This window comes from Sebastes fasciatus, chromosome 17, assembly GCF_043250625.1.
Source record: "Sebastes fasciatus isolate fSebFas1 chromosome 17, fSebFas1.pri, whole genome shotgun sequence".
Taxonomy (NCBI): domain Eukaryota; kingdom Metazoa; phylum Chordata; class Actinopteri; order Perciformes; family Sebastidae; genus Sebastes; species Sebastes fasciatus.
Window position 1 is genome coordinate 20,500,322 of NC_133811.1, and position 27,241 is coordinate 20,527,562.

Consider the following 27,241-nt stretch of genomic DNA (forward strand, 5'->3'; position numbering starts at 1 on the left):
ACTTTAACACACTCCTATTATTGACATAATTATATTTTTATGAATATAATCAGGGTAATCATAGAGAACAGATGGTAAAATGTTTATTCCTCTCAGCCATTGAAATCATTACAAATTGGAACCTCTTCAGCTTTATCAAACAGCCAAAGGTCAGTGTACTTTGACCCATGTGTTGTACTGAAGCAAATCACTGGAGTGCACCGGAGTGATGAGCATGTACGCCAGTTATTAAATTCATTCATGTTAACTGAGTTGTTGGAGAAATGGTGCTACTTTGACCCACGTATAAACACTGTAATCCTAACATTGCCTGAAGCTGATATCTCCATAGTAATGGAGGTATTGCTAAATGCACTCAATTAGTGGAACACAAGAATAAGCTTAAACCTGCTGGATTGCCAAGATTACAAGCAGCCAACATTGGGAACGCAAAAGGTCAGGGCAGCAAAGCACTAGCAGGAAAAGCGAGAGAGAGGCGTGGGGGGTTCTTGGAAAGAAGCCACTGACTGGCAGCGTTGGTAGAGCTTTAAAACTTGTTTCTGTTTTTGTGCCTTTTTTCAGGTGACCGAGGAAAAGACTGAGGGAGGAAATTAAAATGATTTTGCAGCCACTGGGAGCAGATGTAATTGGTATCTCGTACTAAAGAGATGTCCTGTCTGAGCTAATCTGAGCATATCACGACTGTTTGTCCCCGAGCGACTATGGTTATGGCTCACATCTCCCAGAACAGCAATTGAATTTATTTCACTTGTAAAAACCACTAATTATGAATACTGCTTTCTGGGGAGTCCACATATATTAAAAACAAATAATAAGGCAATAAGACATCAAAGAGTTGTGTGTTTCTATCTGAAAGCCTGAAGACCGGTGTTACACAGAAATCTGCGACCACCAAAATCTGTGCCAGCAACACGAGGTCAAGGAGGATTCCAGGATGTGGGCAGCCAATTAGACTGTTTTCAGGCTATTAAATAGACGTTATCAGTCGCTATAAGCCCCATAGATGTCGGTCAATAGGGGCCTACTACATCCGCTAGTAGGTTTTATGTTCTATTCACATGGTAGATCACTGAAAGAAGGTATAAAAGAACACGACAGTGACCTCTAGTGGCTGTAGTAATTATGACAGGAGCAAGCAGAAGCGGAAGTCAGGCACTGTAGTAAAAACAGCATGAAACTCAATAAGGGGTGGAGGTCGGGCACAATGGATGGGACACAAAACATAGGATTTTCACCACGGCGACTGGAGTTTGCATTATTTTTATCCAAAATATGGTGTTTTTCCCTAAACTTAACCAATTTTTTCCCCCCTAAACCTAAAGAAGTTGTAGTTGTTTGCCTAAACCTAAAGAAGCCTTTTTGTTTGTGTTCAAAACATGACATTTTATTCACTTTTACAACATTTTAGAACGTGTTGCTTTTGAGTTTCACTTTTACAGCGTAATAGGTGTAGCAGGCCCCTATTGACCTACATCTATAGTGCTTATAGCGACTGATAACACCTATGTAATGGCCTGCTAACAGTCAAATCGGGTGCACAGGGTGTGATTGCAACATTGTGCTATATAAGGTAATGGAACTTGAGAGTAAATATGTTGAGATGATTCATACTTACTGTAGAAAAGCCTAAAAAGATGTTGAATCTTTGCTTTTTGCTTCCAGCTCTCTGGTAGTCTTGTTCAACAGAGTATCGTAGCAGCGGCAGTGGCGGCGGAAGAGAGGTGAAACTACCTGTCAGGAGGACTTCAGGGGGGCAACTGATGCCAAGTGGATTTGAAACAAGATACTGAAAACTTTTACTCAAGCAGGATTTTTTACTCGAGATCCTGACCATGGCCTGGAGCTGGCTGACCCCTTCTCACCTTTATTCATAAGCACCACCACCCCTGTACATTTCTCCAAGCTATGTTACCTCAGGAGGGAATATTTTAATGGAAATTAATCTTTAGTTATCAATAAGTAGATCTTTGGTATCCTTGAGGATTTCCACCCTTGGATATATATATATAAAGTCCTTGCTGTATCAGTGGTTGTTGATGTGAAATGTCAGTAGCCTAAAGCCGAGTTAAGATGTACACATACTATTAGAATCATCATCGAGGAAATTTTGTGACTCACTAAGTGAAAAAGTGAGATTGCCTTTGGCTGTGATTTTGTCAGTGCAGTTAGAAATCTGATGAGCATGAATAGAGGATTAAATCACCCAATAAGTCGGTCATTACTGTATTTTGTAGGGCTCTCACACAGCGCTGTGCTCCGCTGGTGTTCTGAGAGGGAAGGTTTGTTTGTCTTATTTATGAGGCCACAGCTGGAAGCACAAGATTTTTGTCTCAAACTTCTCATTTTTCTTTTTTTTGGTTGTAATAGACAGGTGAAATTCATATTATATAGTTGTTCTATTGAGGGCAAATACTAAATTAAACACTGTTTCACATTTTCTTCATTAAAATGTAACCAGGCTGTGCTCTAACTTTCTTTTAAACTGATATAAAAAGAAGACTATATTCTGTATAAATATGCTTATCCACGTTTGATCTATAATTTGTATATGCCTCCGAAGATACTTTCTCATTTCTATATTTCATCATGCTGTACTTTTAGTCTTTTTGTGCTACTTGCTTTATTAATGATATATGGAATGTTTTAGGGCACCTGAATGTTTCTTTCGCTCATATTTCTTTAACCCGACCGCCTCAGAGCTGATTAACTGCTGCCTTTGCTTAGGTTAAAAGTTTAAATTATGGTGATGCAACATTTTTAGTTGGTGCTTTGTGTGTGTAAGCTGATTTAGTCAAATTTGCTTAAGATGTAAATGTGAATAAAGTTGGGGAAAGTTTTCCTATTTTGTCTATTTTTCATATTCCTATTTCTAAAACATTGTAACTTTGAGTCCCAGCTTGAACTGATTCTTCATTATAAAGTGTGACCACAGACGGGGCGTTTATAGGGTGACCAGGTGTCCCACTTTATGATGGACTGCACAGCATTTTTACCCCTTGTCCCACTTTTTCTTTTGGCTCTAGTTTTCAAAAGTCAAACCACTGCAGGACAGACGCTTTTTTTAAAATCTGGCTTTTATCCAATGGCTGTGAAGAAAGCAGGGAAGGCTGTCATCACGGCGCTGTGTTTGCTGTCAAACTGCGCACACGTGGGTCAAGTGCAGGTTAACATTTCACCGTCTTTGCTACGCTATGCCCGACCGAGAAAATTGCGAGTCACTGCAAAGTCACGAGCTATGCAGATTTTAGGCAGAATATGATGGAAACAACCACAAAGAAAAGCAAATTCAGCTACAACAAAGACTGTGAAAGTATTTATAATCAGGTTGAAGGTGATTCTCAGAGTTTCTATGTGAAATATTCCAGTTATTTTTTAATTTACACAGGGGGAATACGAGTCTGAGGCCATGGTTCTCTGCCCGAAGTGGTGGACTGCGCCCTCCGGGTTGGGAGTGAGTTACTGCCCCAAGCGAGGGAGTTCAAGTATATCTGGGTCTTGTTCACGAGTGAGGGTAAAATGGAGCGGGAGATGGACAGGCGGTATGGTGTGGCGTCAGCAGTTATGCGGGCTCTGTACCGGACCATTGTGGTGAAGAGGGAGATGAGCCGGAAGGCTCGATTTACCGGTACCTCTACGTTCCTCACCTATAGTCATGAGCTTTGGGTTGTGACCAGAAGAATGAGATTGTGGATACAAACGGCCGAAATTAGTTTTCTTCATTGGGTGGCTGGGCTCAGCCTTAGAGATAGGGCGAGGAGCTCGGAGTAGAGCTGCTGCTCCTCCACGTCGAAAGGGGCCAGCTGAGGTGGTTCGGGCATCTGATCAGGATGCCTCCTGGACGCCTCCCTTTGGAGGTTTTCCGGGCATGTCCAACTGGTAAGAGGCCCCGGGGTAGACCCAGAACACGCTGGAGATATTATATATCTCGGCTGGCCTGGGAACGCCTCAGGATCCCCCAGGAAGAGCTGGAAAATGTCGCTGGGGAGAGGGACGTCTGGAATTCCCTGCTAAGTCAGCTGCCCCTGCGACCCGGCCCCGGATAAGCGGAAGAAAATGGATGGATGGATGGAAAACGACACGAAGCGACACAGTTCATGTGAGTCTCACAATAAACGTGTGGCTTAAAAGGAGTGATGACTACCTCTGGTCACCCTAGGCGTTGAAGAATCCCTGAAAGGCAACAGCATCTTGTTGTCGCCGAAGCATGACGTATCCTGTTTTGACTTTATAACACTGCACAACACTGCTTTCTCTAATCATTTCAATTTCGGGGATGCCAGAATGCAGTGGTGAGACATATCAGTCTGCCAAATTTGATCAAATCCCAATTGTTGGGGGGACATTGCGCGCTGAGCAGACCGATGACTGGACTGTGGGAGACAATAAAGCAGAAAGGAACAGAAGCATTGAGCGTACGCCAGAGCACAAGGATAATGTGAAAACTGTGTGACTTTAACAGGGAGGTGCAAATTGTTTGAGGAAAACAGAATTTCTTAAAAATAATATTAAAAGTAATTCAATAATAACAAATAAAGTACGAAATAATGAAGAAAAAATAACCTTTACCGAACACCTACAGGCTGGAAAATGTTGTGCTCAGATTGGATGTGAGTCTCCTTCCTGCTTAATTCTGTTTCTGTTGATAGTTGAAGAGAAAGACATGTTATTAATGTTTAAACTGCTTACACACACACACACACACACACACACGCACACACACACGCCACACACACACACACACACACACACGCACGCACGCACGCACGCACACACACACACACACACACACACACACACACACACACACACACACACACACACACACACACACACTTCCTCTCAAAGAAAACACACAACACAGATAAACACTCTCCCACACACATCAAGAACCCTATTAAAGTTTAATATACAACGCAGAATCACAAGTAGAAACTGTACAGTCTGAAAATCGGAATAAAACCGACTGAAAAAGAGTCGACAAGGATAAACTGGTCAAGACAACTTTTTAAAAAATCTACCAGAAATAGAATAGAAAAGCTTTTTTATAGTCAGCTGTCCTGACTTCTGGTCCTGATGCCCTCTCATGTGCTCCGGAGAGAATTAAAATGCATTTTATTAGAAAAGTGGGGGGAAGGTTACACAGCGGAGGATTGGCGGGTTGCAGGTGAGGAAACTGAGCAAAAGCTTATCAGAGTTTTCCACAGAAATAGAAAGTCTTTTGAAAACACACATACACACACACACACACACACACGCACACGGACAGGCGCATACCATTATCAGTGTTATTGTGAGGAGATATTATTAACTGAATTATTATTAAAGAACGCCCGTGCCCTAATGTGAAGGACGGGGCAAGGAAAAGCTGTTTATGGCGCTATGTGTGGGTGACTGTGTGTGCACTTGAGTGTGTGTGTGGATATATATTTATATGCATGAGTCTGTCTGTGTGTGTAAGCATTGACATTTGTGTGTTTTTAATAAAAAATACTGAATAAGGCCTTTTCTTTTCTCTTTCTCTCATGTTACATTATTGTCATACTTGAGAGTTGGTGATACCTTTTGCGTCCAGGAATGTAAAACCCTCCTGCCGTGCCGACGAAGTGTATCTGAATTAAAAAAAAAGAAAAAGAGGAGAGGTGAGCAACGTGAAAGAAGAGAGAAGAGAAGACAAAGTGTGTAGCGACTGGAGTAGTAACGATGAAATAAAAGCAAAGAAGATTACAGATGAAATCCCTCTGCAGTGGACCTCACTGTGAAGCTGATGATACACAGCCGACATACTGAGGAGGTGTAGAGCTGTAATCATGCTTTCAGCGGGGACCGGGATTAGTTAGAGACCGACATCCTGCTCTTATTACAGCAGAGCCTATTTGGTTATAAATCTAGCTATCTATCTGTCTATCTGTCCATCCATCTATCTATCTGTCCATCCATCCATCCGTATATCCATCCGTCTATCCATCTATCTATCCATCTATCTATCCATCTATCATCTATCTATCCATCCATCTATCCATCTATCCATCCATCTATCCATCCATCTGTCTATCCATCTGTCTATCCATCCGTCTATCTATCTGTCTATCCATCCATCCATCCGTCTATCCATCCATCTATGTATCCATCTATCCATTCATCTATCCATCCGTCTATCCATCTATCAATCCATCTATCACCTATCCATCGATCTATCTATCCATCTGTCTATCCATCTGTCTATCTATCCGTCTATCATCTATCCATCCGTCTATCCATCCATCTATCTATCATCTATCTATCCGTCTACCTATCAGCTATCTATCTATTCATCCATTCATCCATCCATCTGTCTATACATCTATCTATCCATCTGCCTATACATCTATCTATCCATCTGTCTATACATCTATCCATCTATCTATCTATCTACATCCATCTATCCGATATCCCAAAATGAATATGGAATCAGCTCACAGACCCCGCAGCAGTCACTGTTGGAATCATTCAATATTCAATACGCCTCCAAGCTAGATCATCTCTCTCTCTCTCTCTGTTTCTCTCTCTCTCTCCTTATCATATTGTCTATCTGCATGGTCCTCTCTCATACTCCCTCTCTCTTCTTCTGTGCACACTTGTAGACTATCAAACTTCACAGCTGTCAACATGAGCCACATTCATAATTCAAAGTGCTCAGAATCTAGATCATATCATATCTATCTATCTATCTATCTATCTAACTATCTATCTATCTATATATCTATCTAGCTATTTATCACCTTTCTGTCTGTCAGAATATGGAATTTAAACAAAGTACATCTCAATCAACCCACATGACAACAGCAACAACAACGCTACACACCTCCTTAACTGTGTTGCTCTCTCACACTCGGGCGCCCTCAGTCAACAGTGTAGGTGACTCATACATAAACATGAGTTCAAATAAAATTATGTTTGCGAGATGTTTAAACAGAGAGACAGGAAGCAAGACAGGCAGGCAGGGGGCAGACGGTGCATACAGAGAAGACATGTAAGCGTGACACAGAAAAATGGAAATGTTGTGAGTGTGCAGGCATACATCTGCCATCTGATATATCAGGCCCCCTCTTCTTTTTTGTAGCATGCTCAGTTTGGACAGTAAACGTGTCCATGAATTGCTGCGGGTTGTTTTCACTTTCCTTTTATTTGTTTTGCCATTTATTCATATGATGGATTTTTGCCTTGAACAGGTTCAGAATTATGTGCAGCTGCATGCGTCTGTGTGTTGACCTCTCCAGTAGACACCAGCGTGTTTAGTATTCTAGTCTGTCGCCGGCTTTCTGTGGCCAATCATCACACACTCACACACACATTTAAATGACGCCCCGCTGCCACATAATTTCACCGCCGGCTCTAAAGCAGAGTTAATCAACTCTAATCAATGTTCATCTCATAAACACAGAGATAAATTGATAATGCCGAACATAGAATAGACCAAAGATTAGAAGCCTTTGTCGTCTGACAGATAGCACCGCTGCTCTGATTAAGTCAGTCAAAGTTCCTGACCCAAAGGGTGCTGGGAAAATTAAAATAGGCTCTCAAATGATTTCGGTGTAGTGTGTGGTGGTGAGAGATGAGCCTCTGGCTACGCTGAGAGTGCTATCTCAGGTGTTTGCAATGAAATTAACTGTTGTTTCATATATCATGTAAAAAGTAATGGTAAAAGATGAAGTTGATTTTTTTGACCTGACGGCAGCTCAAGAGGAAAGCTCAAAGACTGCTCAAAATACTCAGTAAATTTAAATTTTTATATTCAATTTGATATTTATTATCTGGAAATTGAGATCCAGGCATGATGATAGTGTTAAAAGAAAGGCCAGAGGGTCACTAACAAAATTACAGTTTATCCTCTGAGGGCCATGAGTGTTCACAGCAGATTTGATTGAGATGCAAACAGTTAGTTTGCAAACTACCTTGTCATAAAACAAAGTGTTGACCATGCAGAAGTTTTCAGAAAATGTGGAATCATTCACTGGAAACCATAAATGGCTATATGAAATTCTATCAATCTAAATTAGCTATCTGATCAGCTCAAAATGTCTTACTCTGGACCAGTGTTGTACAGACAGACAGATGTGACATCACCGTGATTTAAGGCATGAAAAAAGGATGTCAAGTCTTTAAATGATCAGTGTAGTTTTAATCAGAACCAGTTTGATTTCTAGAGTACGTTGTGTGCATTAAAGGAACAATATGTAGGACTGACAGCTAGCGTTTAAAATGGGTAACAGTAGTCCAAATTCAAAACAATGGAGCCGTGGCCCGTCCACTCCTCCGGTGTGACTGATAGCAGTTAGCGCATGTTTTCGCAATTTGAGGGATACCTTCTGGACTCGACCGCTTTAGCCTCTGGCCACCAGCAGTAGTCGGAATCAGGGAAAGGATGAGGTCGTTGGGAATATCAATATTTTCCTCAGATATATTATAAAATTACAAAGAAAACAATATATGACTAAAATGACAATATATTAACTTATTATGCACCAACAAATTTACTTGACGTCAACAAACATGTCACAAGTCGTGAACTCGGAGCTCGTGAACACGGTAAACACGGCCCCATTTGAAGGCACCAATAGACAGGCAGGTAGGTACAGATACTGGATGTTTTTCTTTTTTTTCCCCCAGAGTATTTGATTTATTGATTGCTGTCGGGATGTAAGGGGAGAATTTCAAAAAAATCTAACAAAAAAAAATATTTTAATGGCACTACCAACCCTACCTTTAAATAATGTTTGTGACAAATACATAATCTGATACTTATAAGGGGACAAAAAGCAAGCTAGTAAAGAAGAATTTGCAGACAGGCAGTGGTGAAAAACAGATGAGAATAGAAAAATATGACGTTCGAGGAGCTCCTGGCTACATTCACAGAGCACAGCAGGAGGTATGTTCGCAGGTTTAACATCTTTCTATTGCAAATCTTTATGAAAAATAAATTCACCTGACTTGGTATGAAAGCTTTATATGTTAAAAAATAAAAATGCATCTGTTCATCCCACAGCCGCCACCTAAAGTCTGCAGTCTGAACCCACTCTTTGATCTCATGATGATGAGACTCATACTGACTCAGGATTCAGAGAACAAAAGGTATCCTTCCTTCCGGTCTCTTTCTTCACCGTAAATCACTAATGAATGAAACACCCGTTGTGCGCTTTTCAGTATGTTTGTTATTACTTTTATTAATTATTATCATCGTCATCATCATCATCAACATTATTCTTCAAGTTTAGCTGTGTAACAAACTTTTTCTTGGCTGTCAAAATATGTTGAAATATAATTTTTTGCATGAAATGAAACCTAAAAACAATAACGTACAGAAAAGGTAGCAGAATAAAATACATGAGAAAGAAAATAACCTAAAAAAAAAAGAATCAAAATTCTATAAAAGCCATTCAACTGAATAGAAACAAAATTCTACTAAAATATATTGGTTAAATGTACATAGTTGATGTGTGTGTGCACGCATGTGTGTGTGTGTGTGTGTGTCTGACCAATAATAAACTGGCCTTAAGCTCCCTTGTCTCCCATGGTTAATACTGTACATCCCATAATGTACACTCAATCTGTACCTCTTTGTGTGTGTGTGTGTGCGTGTGTGTGTGTGTTGTCCCTTCCTTGGCAATAAGAACATAATAAATGGAGTGCAAGCAACAGCATAATTCTCTATAACACATTCTGACAAAGACACAAAATTTAAACAATGTAAACGCTGATGTGAAATGCCATCAAACCTAAAACACACTCATTATTGAAGTAAAAACATGTCAGGAGTGTCCTGCAGAACCTCATTTCTTACCAAAAATCTAAATGTCAAGTGAAATAATCTCCCAAAATTCCCTATCAACATTAATATCTATTTATTTTTTAGATATACAGTATCCTTATGAGTCATAGGAGGCAACGTTAAACTGGCAAATAAGAGATATTTGGATAGGAAAGGGTTCTGCAGAGCACTTACAATATGAAAAGTGTGCATGAACAGAGTTTGTTTTATTCGTATCAAGGCTGTGTTCTTTATACTTCCAACTCAGTAAGTACAGGGAAAGAATTTTTCTTTTCAAAAGCTTAACTATTGAAACAATTTGGCATCAGAATTTGTCTCCAAGCCCACTGGTGGTTCATCAAGATGAGATGCTCACCCAGATTTAACACAAAGAAAAACTAGTTCATCCTGTTTCTTTTTTACATCTTTGTCCTATTTTTCCCTCGAAATCCCAAAGAAAATCTTTACCAAAGGACGTTACATATTTTAAAAGATGTTGAATATCTATCAAATGCGAGTCCCGTTGGCAAACGAATGAACCATTTCTGAGAAAATCCACACTTTGCTTCTAGCAAGCACTTGAAATTTTACTGCTGCTGGTGAGAGTTTTCTTTTACAACGAACCCAAGGCCCCATTCAAGTAGGAGGGAAATTCAACACAGTCAACATAAGCAGGAAGGTTGTCAGTTCTGGAGAGTCGACACAATACGTAACTCCCATTTAAACCCCCGCAACCAACTGAGAACACCTTCATAAGTACTTTAATCAGAAGAGGGGAAAGTGGAGGGATACAGAGGAGATGAGTGTCAGAGGGTAAGAGGAAGACAGAGATGTCAAATTAGACAACGGATGAGAACGATACAAGTGAAGTTGAAGGGAGGTAAAGAGACAACAGAAGAGTGGATGAACGGATACGTAACCTATTTTTATCAACCACTACGAGCGTCATTTGATCCCATTCTCCTTCTGCCCGTATATTCTTCAAAGGCACCCATCTATCCATCTCAGCAGGTATCCCTCTGTCCTTCCTTTTGTTCTGTCTGTTTTAAGAAAAGCCCTGCTTCGTTCCTTTCACTCCTTTTTTGCTACATTTGCAAATGTAAACAGTTTTCATGATGCTAGCAGCCCCTTAAGAGATGCCCTGAACTCAAACAAAAAAAAAGAAGGAAAATAATCATTAAAAAAATGTAACACATTAGCACATGAGATTTCCTAGAATGAAGACAGTTTGACATGATGCTTTTTGAATTGGTTTCATCAGTGTGATAAGGATAGTGGAGCCATACATGGTAAAGGTGTTAAGCCAACACTTCAGAGGACAAAAACCAGAGTGGGGTGGATTGTGTTTTGCATTGATACTGCAGCAGTGATAAGCCAGACTTCCAACTCCAATGTAAATATGTTGCACCATTAGTTTGAAAGATTTCTTAGCGTTTTAATTAGGGATGCACTGATACCGATATCGGATTGGATATCGGGCCGATACTGACTCAAATAGCATGATCGAGTATCAATGACAAAGGGGCTGATCTATTAAAATTCAGTTCTATGTTTATATACCATATACATTATATACTGGAATTTTAATTCCTGTTAAAGCTTTGACCAATTTCTTGCTGCATTGTTGTTGCTGTTCATTTTGAAGTTTTTTTTGCCAAGTTGCTGGAGTCCGATTTATTATTTAAATAATAAATAACAATTAAATAAATGTATATCTATGTATTTATTGGTCACATTTTGTTTTACAAAGTTAGGAAAGCAATATTTAAGTCAAGCCTGATGTTGCCTTTCACATAAAAGAATGATCCCAGTCACTCCCACACAGTGAGGCATACAGCTTATTAATTAAACACTGGTATCGGATCGGTACTCGGTATCGGCTGATACACAGAGCCCAGGTTTAGGATCGGTATTGGGACTGAAAAAGTCGAATCGGTGCATCCCTAGTTTTAATGTGACATTCAGTACTGTGTGTGTGCAGTGCTGGTTAAGACAGGCTTTCTGGCTGTTAAGGCCTCGGTGTCTGCATATGAAGGAGAATCTCATCTCACTGCTGGTTTAAAAAAAAAAAAAAGAGGAAAATTTGACCCTTTGTTACAAAACTGTGTTGAATTAATTCCCCTAAAAAATGGATTAAAACATATTCTTAATAATCTCCTCTTGAGAATAATAACATCTTAAAATGAGCTTTACCTTTACCATGATATGGGCACTCTGGTGACATGACTGCAAGCCATAATTCAGCTTCCATCTCCAAATACACAGCACAGAACATCTTCTTGGCGTTACGTCTCTCATACAAAAAGTTACCGAGGCATACTGTTAAGTCTCAACATTTCTACAGAGTCGTGTACATACATGCAAAAAATGAAAGATAGTTTAACTTGTGATTGACAGTTAGCATAGCAACCAATTTTCATTGTTTAAAAGCACATGTGGGTCTTTCTCCTGGGCTGAAATGTGAAAAAGAGAATATCTGACCGATCAGACAGCTAGGCTGGAATCAAGCATTATAATGGACGACTGATATCTCGGTGCGTGGGAATTAAATAAAGCAGTCCGTTTGCCCAACTTCTGCCTGACTCATAACTTACATAACTTTTCGACACAGACAGACATACTTCTTAGAAAAAACTGTACAAGTTACCAGGCACTAGGCGGAATACTTTTCATTCATGTCTTTTGGATAAGCATAGAAAAATATCTCATTCTTTCTTTTATTTTTTTTCGGCCTATTATTATTATTAATTCCTTCAAAAGGAGTCCCTTGGTGATTTTTTTTTTTGTTTTCTAGCAACTAAGGCAGCAAGGCAGGAGAAGTGATTCTCTCTTTATAAAAATAAACAAGATGACCACTGCGTTGCTCCGCAGAAAAAGGGGTACTGTCACGACTCTCTCGATGTCGGAAATAAACGATGAAAATTTGGTTTAAAGAGAGACTCAGTTATGGTATCTTGCGGGTGTTTTTCTTACCTTAAAAGTCCCAAATGTGTGTAATGAATTGCAGAAAAGTGAGATGAGTTAGTTGGAGTTGAAAGCAACATGATCATTTTACTTCAGTGAAACTTAACAACGTCATCCTGTCGTTTTTTTTCCGGAATTATTTAGGTCTAACAGTTCCCATCCATAGAAAAGGCAACGGATTTTGCAGATTTTATAAGACGCTAACATGCTACATAGAGGTAACCTACCGACCGAACTCTCAGAAATACGAGATAGGCTGAATAAAACACTGTAGGCAAGAAGCTCTGTAAACTCAATACAGAGCAAACGTTTATACAGTTAACCCAAATAATTGATCCTTATGATAAAGTTCCTAAGTCTCTCTATAAAACCTAACAACATGTGAAAGACAAAACAGAAAAAAAAACGGTTACATACTAAGACCATTTTGACCTATAAACACATAAAGAACATATATAAGAGAACTTAAGAGAACGTCGTGTAACATGCTTTAAACCATTAGACCCTTTATCATGTAAAAATGATGTGTCGCATGCTATGAAACAGGCGGGTTGGTGTGCAACACTTGTGACCCCTGAGGACTGAAATACCGAGCGCGAGCCTTCATTATGTTTACATCGTCGTTTGGGGACGGACGCATTCCTTACACACAAAAAACGCAATTACACAAATGTACACACAACCACCCTCTCCCACCCCCCCCCCCCCCCTCCTATTTTCGCTGTACCATTTCTGTTAGACGGCTGTTATCAATGTAACAAGTCTCCATAAGAACACAAACAACAAGTAGCTCAAAAAGAAACAACTCAAATAGACTAATTTGTATAGTACCATTTCCTGCGAAAAAAAAAAAAAAAAGCATTATTTGCCTTTACAAAATAACATATCATATAGGAAAAGTGTAGCAAATTGCATGTTTTTGTACTATAACATTATTATTATTACCATTATTATCATTAATATAAATGTTAAGCAGGTTAATAGATGTTCTATTAGGCAGGCAGCCAGGCACGTAGCTAGTATCATGGCACGGAGGAAGGTAGAAAATAATGTCACTTGGTTTGATCCAAATGGATGCAGAGAACACTTCGGTCCGGAATTACTCCGGTTTTTACCAGTTCAAACTGGTTTCAAGCAGTTCAAAAAAGTCACAACCCCAACATAAGTCTGGGGCCACTTTGCAGCGGTGGCCAGTTTTCCGAAACGACAGGGCACGAGTGAAAGAAACCAACTGATCCTTTTTGTACCAAGGTAACACCCGCAGCCCAGAACAAACTGGTTTAACTCCACCAGCTTTAAAATAAGTTTTGGTTCCATTTTGCACAGCGGTGAAACAGTCAAAAACTCGCTCTGGGCAAGAACAAAGTAGCTGTAACCAGATCACATCTGGTTGTACCGAGATAAAATGCTCTGAATGATGCATCAGACTAGTTTGGACCAGCTCGGGGTTCAGTTTAGCACGGTGCATAACAGATCAGCTCAGTTAAAGTGTTTTGCTTCAAGCATTTCTTTTTTTTTTTTTGCTCTGCTGTATGATGGCTGTGCAAGTGCTGAGCTCCTCAAACTCATCCTAAATGAGACCAGTCCAACTTTCACTCGAGCTTCCCAATCCTCTTATTTGGAAAGCACATGAAGTGGCTGTTTATTAAAAGGTGATTTCAGCTGCATGCCCGGAACCCCGTTGTTGAAACACGTGACCGTCACTCAACACGGGATTCAGGCTGTTTCTCCTGCAGCAGTTCAGCGGGATCCTACAATGATTTTTTTTTACCATTTTGACAGCCGCGTGCTTCCAGCATAAGGATGTGTTCCATTTAGTGCCCAGGATAGGCCCATGTTGACATGAGCGAGCCTCCAGGAACGTGGAGGCGGACAGCTTATTCATTCAATAAAACGCGTTCTTAAAGGTTTGTGTGAGTCAAAGGCATCAGATTAATTACTCTCCGCGTTCTCGTCTAAGTTTTTAGATTCAGCAACAGTCGTGACCTCTGTGGTTTTTGCGATGTCGTCGTTACTATCCGACACCGTCTCATCTCCCAGTTCCATGTTCGTTATGTCATGATCCTCTTCTGCTACCTCCTTTTCACCTTCTGTTTCATTGTCAGTGGCATCGTCGCCTGTAGTTTCCTTCGCTTCATGACAAACTCCTATGACATCGTTGCTTTCATCCGCGATCTCGCTATGATCGCCTTCATCGTTTTCCCCTGGCGTCACGTTTTCATGCTCCGACGTCTCTGTGGCGTTCTGAGTTAGGCCGTCTTGCGTTTGAGCCCTCTTTTTGTCTGTGTACCTGTGTAAGCCCCGCTGTATGTGCGTGGTGAAGTCGTAGCGATCGGCGCACACGTGGAGGCAAAAACTGCATTGGTGCGGCCCCTGGTCGCCGTGGCAACTCATGTGCAGGGCATACATGACCTCGTCTAGGAAGTAGATCCCGCAGTGGAGGCAGCGGTTGGTCAGGTCGTCTTGCGTGGACGCTTCCACCATTGACGGCCGACTTTTTGCCAAATGATCTTCCTTTACCATCTCCTCCCTCTGGTTCCCTCCTTCATCTATCCTCTCCTCCTCCTCCTCCTCTTTCTCTCCTTTCCAGTTCTCTCTCAACCTCTCAGCCAGCGGCGACTCTTGCCTCCTCCTCTCCGCGCCGTTTGTTGACATGTGTGCATTCGCAGGGCTTGTATCTCTTTGTCTTATTGCAAGATCCAAAGGAGCGTCGTTCTCTAACGACGGCGACGAGGTTTGGGAGTGAAGAGGAGGAGGAGGGTAGTGAGGAGGAGCCGGAGGAGGGGGGAGAGGAGAGTAGGGAGAGGCGCAGTAAGGCACCGTGTAGCTTTGCTGATGATGCTGTCCTTGAGCCACCATTGCACCGAGATAAAGAGCGTTATTTGCGAGGCTGCCGGGGCTGCTGAGATTACTGATGCTACCAGGAACCCCAGAGGCGGCTGCCATCTTATACTTGGTCCAGAATCTGAGCCAATCCGACTCGGGGGTCAGATCAGGTGAGAGGGTTAACGGTAGAGGTAAGGAGAAAAGGGGGTACTGATACTTTTCAATGGGCGACCCAGGAGGCGAATAACTAGACGGTTTGGACGGACGCATGTACTTTTCAATGGGACTGCCTCTCTCTGACCCCCCTCCTCCTTTACCTCCCTCGACTTTAGATATCATCCCTCCCTCGGCGAGGCCCCCGTTGCCCTCGGCAACCAGCGAGGAGGGGGCGTGCGAGGGAAGGAGCAGGGGAGGCATGCGTCGGTGGATCTCCAACGTTTGATTGGCGAGGAAGGCTTGAGTGGATCGGGGCGATCGTGAGCGAGGGGAAGGCTGCTGGTTTTTGATCGAGGCGAAACTTCGGTCCGACTCCTCCCCGTTCACGCGCTCCTCGCTGGTGATGCGTTGCTGTTTGGGGGCGGGGGTCTCGGACGACAGCGAATCGGGGTTGATGCGTTTTCGGGTCCGGCGGCGGATGATTTGTTCACCGTTGTTCTGCTTTATGATGTTCAGAGGTCTGGGTGTCTACAGGATGAAAGAAACAAAGAATATGGAAAAAGGAGAGGATTAAAAAACATATAGTAATAAATCTACTTTCCCATACATTATTTAAGGGTACTTATTACACGGCTTTGTTGAATACTCGATTCTGATTGGTCAATCACGGTGTTCTACGGTTATTTCTTTATAGCAGACCGTTGCTATGTATAACAGACCGTTGCTATGGGCGCAGTTCTGATGTCGGACTCTGGCGGACTGTTTTTGTGTCAAATTATTGATTTCTTAAGTAAGTAGCTGTGTAATATACGGGATAATGTACAGCAAGCTGGTCATTGTTGTGAAATAAACCCCTTCAGAGCGATGAGAGACCCCTATTTCACAATAATGACCAGCTGTACATTATCCCTTATTTAACTGACATGACTAATAATGACAAACATACATAGCCCACCATATTCAAATTAATTGAACTACAAAAAAGAAATTGCAACAGTTGAGCTTGTGAGCAACAAACTGCCTATTTGCATATAAAGTTACAAACACATGAATGCTAAGGAAGTTGCACTACAGTATGGCTGACTGAAGATTACAACAGCAGCTACTGTTTCTAACAATGAATGCAAAGTAGGCATGCTAAAAAAAGTTTTCTCAGTGAAGCTACCAATGATAAATCAAAGTTTTAAAAGTTTCAATTCATATGGACTCAACCTCGGTAGATTTAACTGTGACATGCTAAAAAAAAGACAATACAATGTCCAGCACGCCTAAGGACTGTGGTTTTTGCCCTCACCACAAGGGGGAGATCTTACATCTGATGTAAATGGAGTTTAGCCTGAAGACTTTTAATTGACAGATCCCTCACAAACACTCCGTCATTACCGTCTTATCCACTGTCTTAACCAGTAATAACAAGATGAATAATGATAATAACAATTATACATAAATATATTTCTACTCAGTGTTTGGGGTGAAAACAGTCCAGCAGAATAAAACCTGCTTGGTAACATCCACAACACAATTTCTGAAGCACTTCTCACTTATTTAATTTCCCACTGGAATCAATAAAATACTTAGAAAAGATATATGAGAGCTGATGAATCTTTTTTTGATGTTTCACTCCTACACACATGCCAAAAACAAATCAAAACATTTCCAGGCAAATTAGCGAAAGACTTTCCTCTCCTGGAAGTTAAATAAACTGAACCATTTAAAGTGTCTTTTAAAGTGTCTACACTTCAACTCAAAAGTAATAACTTGCTATCCTTTCACTATTGAAGAACTGACTTCCCTGAGGCCTCCTCTCTAAACACACTTTATAAATAGTGACCTCAACACAGCGCTAATTGAAAACGGAGTCAAATTCAGCTGGCACAAAGAAGAAGAAGAAGAGCTTTTCAAGCATCAGAACAAGTAGAAGTTTATTGAAATTTTCACGGCCATGCAGGTTGAATTTATTAGACTTTCTGTGGACTAAATATTTCAGGAAACAGCAAAGAGCCTCATTATTGAATGAGTATATGTTTGTACCTGTACGTCTCTAGAAACCCCCTGCTGTGTGTGTATGCATAAGTGATGTAGGGCTTTTGACATACATCAAATCATGGCAGATAAAAAAACAAAAAGATGCGTATAAACAAGCAAGAAGAGAGATAGTGAGAAAATATGATGGAGGAAAATGGATGAATTAATCGAGGAAATAATCAACATATTAATCGACAATGAATAGAATCATTAGTTATGTGTGTACCTATGTGGATAGACCTATGACTGCAACTGTGGGTCTCTCAAGGTAAAAGCATGCTTTGTGTGTGAAGTGATCATCAGTCACTGTAGAGCTGCTACTCAGACTATTTAAGGACAGATGAGTCATTAATAGCATCAATCCAGGGATGCTCTGCTGCACTTGTGACATAAACAAATTATTACCACGTTCATTTTGACAATCAACAGTCTTAACACTAATATGCTCAAACTACAGCAGCTCTACAGAAATCCTCAGGAGGGACTACTCTCATGATGTTTCATGATGATCTATTAATAGACACACATTTGGGACAGGTGCCTCCCCCGAGCAGCCAAACAGTCTCTGTTGTTAATCAGAGAGCTGTCCCGCTCAGGGTTTCTGCACACATTTACAAATCTGGATCATTACCATGAACACAAGTCCATCACTGAGGACACTGACAGTATTTAATACTCTTATCAACATGGGAGTGGGCAAATATGCCAGTGTGCTGACTTGACTATGACTTGCCCCAAACTGCATGTGATTATCATAAAGTGGGCATGTCTGTAAAGGGGAGACTCGTGGGTACCCATAGAACCCATTTTCATTCACATATCTTGAGGTCAGAGGTCAAGCGACCCCTTTGAAAATGGTCATGCCAGTTTTTCCTCACCAAAATTTAGTAAATTTAATTAAATGTATTATTAACCTCACTGCTACAACCTAAAAATCCCAAGTTGGGTTAAAGAAATTAGTGGCGTTAAAACGAATTTGCGTTAAGGCGTTATTATTGAGTTAACTTTGACAGCCCTAAGTCAAATCATTAACATTTTTCTTATTCTTTATGGTCCTCACGGTTTTGCGATTCTAGCTAAAGATGAGTGAGGAGAAGAAAAGGTGAAGACAGGAGCAGAGGGCAGACGGGAACGAAGGAAGCAGGATGAATGAGAAGGGGGGAAGTGTGATATATGGAGAACAGAGGGGGGAAGATGTAGGAGAATGGGACATGAAAGAAAAAGGAAAAAGACGGAGGGAGGCAGTGAATACAGGAGGAGGATGGCTGAGGAAAGGTAAGAAGCAAAGAAATAGCACCCCCTATGGTGGAAACAGTCCAAAGCTGCGTCCTGATTCCATACTACATACTAATACTAAGCAGGTTCTGTTTACACTGTAAAAGAGAAATGTATCACTGGAATCCAACCAATTTAAGACTTATTTTAAACTAATTCATTAAATGTATACATTATATGTTGCAGTAAAAGCAGCCTAATCAATTGGATATGTACATAAAAAATGAGATGCTATTTATTAATTTACTTATTTATTTATTGTTTTCCTTTTTATTTTATTCTTTATTTATTAAATTAATTAATTATTTTTTTCTCCTTCCTTCTCAATTATAGACATTTTATGGTGGGTGTGGGGGAATTGATGGCTGATGCTGTTTGTATTGATTATATTGTTTCTCTTGTTGTGGAAAAAAATAAATCTTAATAAACATATTGTATAAAAAAGTGAGATGCTATTAATTAATTTACTTATTTATTGTTTTGTTTCTTGTTTTCCTTTTTTATTTTATTTTCATTTATTTATTCATATATTTTGTAATTAATGTATTTATTTTTTCTCTTTCCTTCATTGTAGACATTTTATGGTGGGTGGGGGGAAATTGATGGCTGATGTGGTTTGTATTGATTATTTTGTTTCTTTTGATGTGGAAAAATGAAAATCTTAATAAACATATTGTATAAAAAAAAAAGCAAGATGCTCATCATTTATAGCATTTCTGTGTTGTAGGGTTGGAGTCACTGTTACTCTTTCCTTCTCTTCTTGGATATCATTTTTCTCCAAACCTCTCCGTCTCCCTCCATCTCCAACTCTTTACACACCCCCTCCGCATTCATCATCTCTTTACCATAATCTTCTCGTCTTTCTTTGCCTTCCTTTCTTTTCTTCCTCCTTGTTTGTCTTTCTCCTCCTCCTCCCTCCCTCCCTTTATGTCTACCTTTTTTCTCCCTCTTTATTCATAACTCTCCCTTCACCCTCTCTCACTCTGAAGTGTTTTACTAGCTGCTATCCTCTCTAATAATGTGTGTAGAGCATATAAAACTTTTATTATGGGATATAAAATACGGCCGTCGTGAAGATTGTCAAGAGCAGAGGGAGCTAAAACGTGATTGGAGCAGCAGATGAGATGAACGGGCTGACCCAAGGACGTCTGCAGGGGCAGGCGGGAGCAAACGGCGATGGCTCGCCATCCGAGAGGTCTTTAAAGCTCCATCGGATAATTGCAGTATAGCGCTCGGGGTTGTAACCCACTGATGCATTTACTAACACTGTGATTTATTACACCGAAACATTTTTTGTTCACTTTGAAATTTTACAAGCAGAGCTTAAAAGCCAGTATGTGAATATATATATATACATACACACACGTTGAAGCTCTGAAGGCTTGTTTCACACTGGTAATATTTATAAACGCTTGCGTTAAATAGGTATATTGAAGTGTGAAATTAGCTTTAACCCCTTACAAACACGTCAGGTGAGAAAACTCAATGTTCTGAAGTCAACTTAATTCCAGGCTGGCTCTTTATCTCATGTGTAATTCATGCAGTCTAATTAAATTGGAGATTTCCATAGACTTTCCCCGGGCTTAGACGGTAAAGTTGATTCATTCCGTCATATTTCTCACTCCGCGGAGCTGGCTCGCTGTGACTGCCGAAGTGGTCTTTAACTCCCAGCTCCCACCAAATCAAATAGACTTTTTCCACCATATTACGTTTTCACAGCGGGATCCTCTGAATGTATGCAGGAATTTAACTGCATAGTTTTAATTTGAGTCGTGCGCTAATCGGCCAGGCGGGGAATGATAATTAGTGGTCAAAACCACCCCGTGGATGTATAAAAATACAGCATAGAGTCCATAAAATAACCTAAAGTACTGGGTTCTTGATCCAGTAGAACCTTTACGAGTATGTGTGGGTCTCCTATGCGTGGATAGGAGTTCAGCACTGCAAATTAACTTTTGTATGATGATACACCTGGTAGGGATTCTTTTCTGTTTCTTCAAGTGTTTTTGAAATTTACAGCTCCCTTCTTGTGTCTTTTTTAATTTGTTTGAAAGAAAATTTGATTAACAAACATACAGAAACTTTCTGCACCACATCTGGGACGAGTATTTCTATGAATCTCGCAGGTCTACAGTTTGTTTGGTATAATTTTTTTTTTTAATTTGAGTATTTATTTGTTTGTGCATACAACCAAAAGTACTGTGTATGTTAACTTATAACTTTTTTACAATCAGAAAGATAGAAAAAGAAAACGCAATAAACAAAATAAACAAATAACGTCAGTTAGTCCATAAGCATTTTCCACTCTGCCATAAATCAGCAGTTTCTTCCATTTACTAACAAAAACAAAAGTTCTCTCACTCTAAGCTGGAAAGTCATTTTTTTCCATAGTTTAAATCTCTCTTTTTAATTTCTAACCATTGTGTTATAGTAGGGGGTTCAGTCTACCAGTTTCTTGTTATTGCCTTCTTACTTGTGATCAATAATATCATGGTTAAATATCTATCGTTATCAGTGACATAATCCTTTATATTACCCAAGTACCTTACTTTGCATTCCTTAAATATTGCACATCCCAAAATACCTTTAATATTAACATGCACATTTTCCCAAAATGAGTGTAATTTATGACATTCCCAAAAGATGTTTTGAACTAGTTTGCTTCATGTATTGTTTAGTATAATCTACAGTTTAATGCAAGGCTGGTGCAGCAAAAGCATCTGTATCTGTCTGTGCACGACTTACCGAATGCAGTTTTTGGTATAAACCACACGCGTTGCAGACGTAGCCTCCGTTAGAGTTCTTCCTCCACAACGATGTCTTGGTGGTCAGACAGTTTGCGCAGAAGACCCCACTGCCTCTTCGCCGCTACGGATGGAGAGAGACGGACAACATTAGAGCGTGAAGTAACAATATGGAGTGATAAAGAAACTTTGGTTAGATGCAAAGTCACAGAGAGAAAAGGAAGAGGAAGAGGGGGAAAAAAAAACCTGAAAATGTTGACTTTACGTTTTGATACCTTTTTAATATTCACACCACTCAAGTAAGGTTAGGAGAGAGAGAGAAAACAGATTGTCTTGGTGGCACAGCGATGATGTGCTCTCATTTATCATGCCTAATGGGAAATCCTATTGAGAACATTGTTCTCCTCTACTGATTTCCTCTGCATAGAACAAGGTTAATAAAAACAACTAAATATACTTCAATGAAAAGAGAATGATCTAGTTGAGCTTGCGTGTGTTGTTAAATATGGTGGGTAGTCAAATAGTACTCGAACAGCTGGAGACGAGTTATGTTTTCACCTTGAAGCACAAAGTGTTTATCTGAACTGCAGGAGGTTCTTTACAGGCAAGACTTCTACTGTTTCAGTGTTCACACACGCACCTCTGCAGTTCATGGAGCAGTGGTGCATAAAAAAGTGATGTGTGCAAGGAAGGGTAGGGGTGGGAGGGTTGGGGTGGGGAGGGGTGAAAAGGCCAATTGTCGTGGCAACGTGCTCCATCACAGTAATGAGCCAATCACAACGTTTCTCCATCCCATTAAGCCTCTGGCCCCATTCACCACCTTTATGACCCTGAGAAGACAGCATACCTCATCTTTCTCCTCCATGACTCTTTCGGTTTCTCTCTTTCTCTCTATCTGCCCGTCTAGCCAACCACTTCTTTCTCTCTGCTTTCAATTTTTATATCTCAGCTTTATTGCTCATCCAATCTTCATTTCCTCCTCTGCTCTTAATTTCACTTTAGTTGTAGATTTTTCATTTCAATGTGTTTTACTGATTTAAATATCAGTGGGGTCAAGAAAAAAACAAACTCATGGTGCCCCCGATTCGACTGTTATCAGGCCATTAAATGGGCGTTATCCCTCGCTATAAGCACTATAGATGTGGGTCAATAGGGGCCTACTACACCTACTAAAAAGTGAAAGCGAAACTTCAAAACAACACGTTCTATCATGTTGTAAAACTGAAAGAAATGTTACGTTTTGAACACCAACAAGAAGGCTTCTTAGGTTTAGGCAAAACAACTACAACTTCTTTAGGTTTAGGGAACAAAACCACCTAGTTAAGTTTAGGAAAAAACATTGTGTTTTGGCTCGAAATAACATCGTTTTAGAGATGTTCTGATACCATTTTTTCCTTCCCGATACCGATTCCGATACCTGAACTTGCGGTATCGGCCGATACTGAGTACCAATACCAGCGTGATAAAAAAATATTATTGTTAATAGCTGTGACAAACTACCTACAATCAGTTCTCCTCTCGTTGCTCTAAAACAGTTGTTGCCAGTGGCAACCATGATACATCCAGGGCGACAGCACAGTGAAGGCTACTGTTTTGGAGCGGCGAAAAATAATTAATTTCCGTTTAAACAAGTTGATTTTTTTATAGACTGGCATACTTGCAGATACTTGATCTCGAAATTTGGGCAGTATCGGATGCATTTCCGATACCTGTATTGGTATCGGAACAACTCTACTACGTTTCAAAAGTGAAAGTGAAACTTAACGATTGTGAAACACAAATACAACTGCATGTTGTTGGTTTCACACGGGATGCAAACTCTGGTCTCCTGGGTGAAAACCCTGTGTTTTGAGACTTATCCATTGTCCCTGACCTCCACTCTCTATACTACAGTACCTGACTTCCGCTTCTGCTCCGGTCATACTAACTACGGTCTCTAGAGGTTGCTGTCGTTGTCTTTTATACCTACTTTAGGTGATTGACCATGCGAATAGATGATGGCTTATGACCATCGATAACGCCTATTTAATGGCCTAATAACAGTCTGTGTTGTGTGTATTTCTGTCTCTGTTTGTGATGTCTGCATTGATAATCTCACCATGCTTGAGCTAGTAAATGTCTGCATACTGTATGTGCCTATGGGTATGGCTTACTAAAATCCATTTTCTGCATGTCTGCCATATTTCCCTCTCTCTCATATTGTCACTGTTATCCCAATCTGTTTCTCCCTCTCCCTCCATCATGGACTTTGCATCCACTGGGACCTTCTCCCTTTCAGCGCTGGTTTCTTGTTGTTTTATGTTCATGTCAGTGCCAAGAGCCTAGCATATTTTTTTCCCAGGCTCAGAGCACCCAGCGCTATAAGTTAAAAAACATTTCAACTTTTCACAAAAGAGCGCCGCACTTCAATCAGGCTTTCTGTAGTCTCAGAGCTACAGATGGAGCCACTACCAGCACTTCCACCGAGCATCTGTTTGGTGCTGCCAGCTAAAAGCAGGAGAGCCCAGCGGGCACGGCACTGTTCAGTATTTTTTTTTGCAAACTAATGTACTGCAAGGATCACAGTACAATTAACCACTTTACTTTTCTCTGGGAACATGCACTTTAAGGCAAGGATCCAACGTTCATTTGCTGTGTTGTGCAGAAGGAAGTTAGTTAAAGGAGATTTATAAACCACAAATTATATGAACATTAAAATAGCGACGGATGAGGAACTGATTAGACATCTGTACTTGACAGTGTTAAAGGATTAGACATCAAATTCTTACTGCCAATGAAAAGTGGTTTAATAGCTGTTTTTGTTTCCTTGCTGTAATTTCAGCTCATAAACAGACATTTATGATGACATCCTTCATCAGGTTACACAATCAAACGTTGAGATTGTTCAAAGATTGAATACAAAGGAACACCATAGATGTGTTTATTTATACTGGAGAAAACTCCGTCTCTCAGTCTCAATATGTGTATAATAAAACATCCTGTTTCCAGTGATGTTGGAAGTAATAAACACCTGAGTTAATATTAGAGTCTTTATGGTACATGTGTTTTCGTCCGTCTGACATCAGACAGCAGAACACTTACATGACCAAATCCTCCGGTGTGTGTATGTTGCACACACCATACGGTCGCCACATGTAGAGAGACAGAGCCAGGTGATTGATTGATGTGCGCTTCCTGTCTCTGTGTGTGTGTGTGTGTGTGCTCGTGTGTGTGTGTGTCTAGTGTTGCAAGCCAAACAGTGCATCTGTCATCAGAATTCAGTTTCCCTCCGAGCGCCCAAATCACTCACATATGGCCCCACAGCTGCCCCTCATCGCAACACGCACGCACACACCTGAAAATATTTGCTTCCACTGGCTAATGAAGGCATGCAAGATTTGGATGAGAGGCGGCAATCCAAGAAGTGCGTTTGTGTGTGCGTTGGGGGTATCTTGGCTACTCCAAAACCACGGTACGAGGATAGCGCAGTGTGTGTGTGTGTGTGTGTGTGTGTGTGTGTGTGTGTGAGTGCGTGTGCGAGAGAGAGAGAGGTTCAAGTGTCAATTACACATGAAAGTACAGAAATAGCCCCCACCACCTTCCAAAATGCACACGTGTACACACACACTAAATCTGGCTCATGATCTTTAACTTCCTTTTCAATCATCAGCTGGTTGGCTTGACGTGTGTGTGGAAATGTGAAAGCTCACACACACACACACACACGCAAACACACATGGCTCTATGTTAACATACTGTAGGTACTTTAACATGTATTTAAGGCTGCAGTTGGTAACTTTGAGCCCCAATATGATAAAAACGTTATTGTCATATACATGTCACTATCCTGACAGTAGTGCATGAGACAGGTAATCTGGGAAAAAAATCCTGTTCCTCTGTGTCCTCCGGTGCTCCTAATGGCATTTGCAAGATTTCACCGCCGAAGGAAAACAGCCAATTAGAGCCGAGCTGTCTCTGGGCAGCTGTCAATCACTGACAAACTAGGCAGCGCTGATCAAATATGAATGAAGATTCTGTTACTACTACTACCACTACTATTTCTCGCTAGAGATGTTGTGACACCATTTTTTCCTTCCCGATTCCGATACCTGAACTTCCGATATCCGCCGATAGTGAGTACCGATCTGATACCAGCGTGATAAAAAAAGATATAGTTATTATTATTATTATTATTAACTATACCGACGCTGATACCCAATCCCGAATTTTGGGCAGCATCGGATGCATTTCCGATGCTGGTATTGGTATCGGAACAACTCCATTTCTTGCCTCTAATGTTTTCAGAAACATCTCGTAGTGTACTGTTTAGCTGTAAAATGAGAAAGTTTATGACCCGGCAGCCAAAACAGTCGAGCCAAAAACAAGCACCGCCCATCAGACGGAGCAAACTTTCTCATTTTACAGCTAAACAGTACACTACAAGATGTTTCTGAAAATACGTAGTTCGCGAGTTTCACGAGCAGTGATTGACAGCTGCTGTAGAGACTGCTCGGCTCTGATTGGCTGTTTTACCTTCGGGTGCGGTGAAATCTTACACATGTCATTAGGAGCACGAGGGGGAGGCAGAGGAACTTGATTTTTTTCAGATTATCTGTCTCAGGATAAAGTGGCCGTTTTCTAAGAATAACTTTTTATCATAATTGCTCTAAGTTACCAACTGCAGCTTTAAAGTACATCTCTCGGTGGCTTCGAAACTATGTTTGTGTGTTGCCGGGTGTATTGGTGTGTATCTACAGAATGAGTGCGTGTCATTGCATGCTTTTCTGATAGATTACTGATACCTGGCCTCTCCCACTCACCTCAGCCTACAGAGGAGGGCTGCAGGTAATTAGAGCTCAGGGTCTTAATGACATCTATTTATCTGCGACCTATGATACTGTTCAATTAGCACCACCAACAACGCCCTCTGACACACACACACACACACAAACAAAAACACATTCATTAGTCAGGAATTTAAAGTCTGGATCAACTTCCTCCTAATCAAGCCAACAAATTAACTTTAAACTTGATGTTTCGATACAAAGTTTAGTTTCTTAAGCAGGAAATGTATTTGAGTAACCAATGCAAACAAAGCTCTATTATCCCCAGGCCACGTGTCCATTTTTAATCTAATTCATAAAAACACACTCATGTAGAAAGCTCTTATTCCCATGTACTCGAATACGTAGATAAAAGACATCAGATAGTTCAATCTCCTGATGAAAAGATCAGTGTAAACATCAAAATATAACGCTGACAAGCTGATTTCATCAGTCTCATAATGCTCATGAAAAGGCCGCAGAAATTAAGAGTACAATCTACTCAGCGGCAGGCTGCACATAAAACAACATTTATTGGTTTAATAACTTTCACAATCAGCTCCAATGCACAAACTGCTCCAACAGAGAGTCTTTTTTTCCCTTGTGGCGGTAGATTTAATGCAAGAATGCATAAAAAGAGGCTACACGACCCTGCTGTTGTTTGT

The 27,241-nt window shown here is 40.6% G+C and overlaps 1 protein-coding gene across 4 annotated transcripts in view; it reads right to left on the reverse strand.

Annotated features, from left to right (window-relative positions):
* Window positions 1-8,645: 8,645 nt before the first annotated feature.
* trps1 (trichorhinophalangeal syndrome I) overlaps window positions 8,646-27,241 on the reverse strand; it is a 309,278-nt gene continuing 290,682 nt past the window's right edge. For all 4 annotated transcript variants that reach the window (XM_074614498.1, XM_074614497.1, XM_074614495.1 and 1 more), the window contains exons 10-11: window positions 21,776-21,898; window positions 8,646-16,258 (exon numbers count right to left, since the gene is read on the reverse strand). In XM_074614498.1, the coding sequence (XP_074470599.1) occupies window positions 14,681-16,258; window positions 21,776-21,898 (1,701 nt within the window). In that variant the 3' untranslated portion in view covers window positions 8,646-14,680. The remainder of the gene's footprint in view (window positions 16,259-21,775; window positions 21,899-27,241) is intronic.